General features: G+C 64.6%; 2 protein-coding genes across 2 annotated transcripts in view; one reads left to right on the forward strand and one right to left on the reverse strand.

Annotated features, from left to right (window-relative positions):
• MNEG_12817 (hypothetical protein) overlaps positions 1-556 on the reverse strand; it is a gene marked incomplete at both ends in the record, with an annotated part of 1,737 nt that extends 1,181 nt beyond the window's left edge. Inside the window, one exon of the mRNA XM_014038709.1 lies at positions 527-556. Coding sequence (XP_013894163.1) covers positions 527-556 — 30 coding nt within the window. The remainder of the gene's footprint in view (positions 1-526) is intronic.
• A 583-nt stretch (positions 557-1,139) lies between these two features.
• Positions 1,140-1,407, forward strand: part of MNEG_12818 (hypothetical protein) — a gene marked incomplete at both ends in the record, with an annotated part of 2,387 nt that continues 2,119 nt past the window's right edge. The window contains one exon of the mRNA XM_014038710.1: positions 1,140-1,235. Within this exon, the coding sequence (XP_013894164.1) occupies positions 1,140-1,235 (96 nt within the window). The remainder of the gene's footprint in view (positions 1,236-1,407) is intronic.

Here is a 1,407-nt window from a genome sequence, read left to right on the forward strand (position 1 = left end):
CCCCGCCGCCGCCGCCGCTGCCGCCGCTGCTGCTACTGCTGCTTGCAAGGGGGACGGAGGAGGCAGAGGCAGCCCCTGCGGCGCGTATGCGGGCGAGCACGTCGTCAAAGCTGTTGCTTTGGCTCAAATCTGCTTGGGTGGGTGTGGTGGGGGGCAGGAGAGAATGGTGTCGGCCGCCACGCCTGAGCGTCGACTGCGACCGCAGGATGCCGTCACTGCGCCCCGTGCACTCGCTAGGCAGGCTGCCTGTTGCCAACGTGCGCAGTGCCCTTGGCGGCCGCTCCAATTGCTTGCCTTGCATCCGCCGCTGGAAATCGTCCGCCATCGATGCGGCGTGGTCGCTTGCTGCATTGTCACCTGGGCAACACGGGCGGTCGCTCGGGTTGAATGGCTTTCTGCAGCAGGCTGCATAAGGCAGCTCCAACAGTGCCTCAAGGGCTCCGTACAGATACAGGCCGCCCTCCTGTTTTGTCCCGGAGCCTGCCATCTGGCCACCAGGCCTGCAAAGGCAGCTGCAGCAGCTCACCCTCGCTGCCGCTGCTGTAGCTCCGGCCATTCGTCGTCTCCGGCAGCGCCCCGCGCAGCTGCTGCAGGACTCCACTATATTCCCAGGGTCTCTGGCGCCCTAATTGCGTAGCGAGTGACCGCAACAGCATGCTTGCTGAGTGTCTGTGGATCTGATCTGCCAGAGGCACGCTAGGAGAGAACACAATTGATATTCCCGCAGTGCTGACCGTCTTTGCACCAACGTGTTTCGGGTGGCGGGTGGTGCGGCACAGGGAAAGCCACGTTACCGGTGCCGACTGGGGTGCGACTCGTCAGTTATCCAACGTTGTGGGCAGAACAGATGCGTACGCATACACCAGTATTCAATAATACCACTGGTGGTACCTGTTCCTCACCCCGTTCGCCAGATCGCTGCACGCCTACCCTCGGCAAGAGTGTAGGGGGCCTTGGAGTAGTACTTACACGATCCCATTTGATATATATAGGACCATAGTATACGGTTACAGCTCTTCCATTCACCCACATAGCACCGCCGCCGCTCCAAGCGCCGTCACCGCGCTCGCTGCTTTTGCCGCTCCAGCGCACCAGTTCGCTCCCGCGCCCGTTCGGGCCAGCCCCGTCAGCCAGCAGCCATGGGTGAGCGCAAGGTGCTCAACAAGTACTATCCGCCGGATTTCGATCCGAGCAAGCTGCCCAAGGGCAAGCGTGGGAAGCACAATGAGATGAAGGTGCGGGGAGGGGGAGGTGAAGGGCAGCGAGGGCCGGACAAAGCGGCGCTGCCCCCGCGCCGCACGGTCGCGCCCCCGGCTGATGCGGGTGCGCGCCGGGGCGCCGCGCCCGCTCGCTTTAGCGCGGCGCGCGCCTGCGTCCCGGGTACCGAGGGGCCGCGGCGGGCGGCCG

Source organism: Monoraphidium neglectum, assembly GCF_000611645.1.
Source record: "Monoraphidium neglectum strain SAG 48.87 unplaced genomic scaffold scaffold03456, whole genome shotgun sequence".
NCBI classification, from domain to species: domain Eukaryota; kingdom Viridiplantae; phylum Chlorophyta; class Chlorophyceae; order Sphaeropleales; family Selenastraceae; genus Monoraphidium; species Monoraphidium neglectum.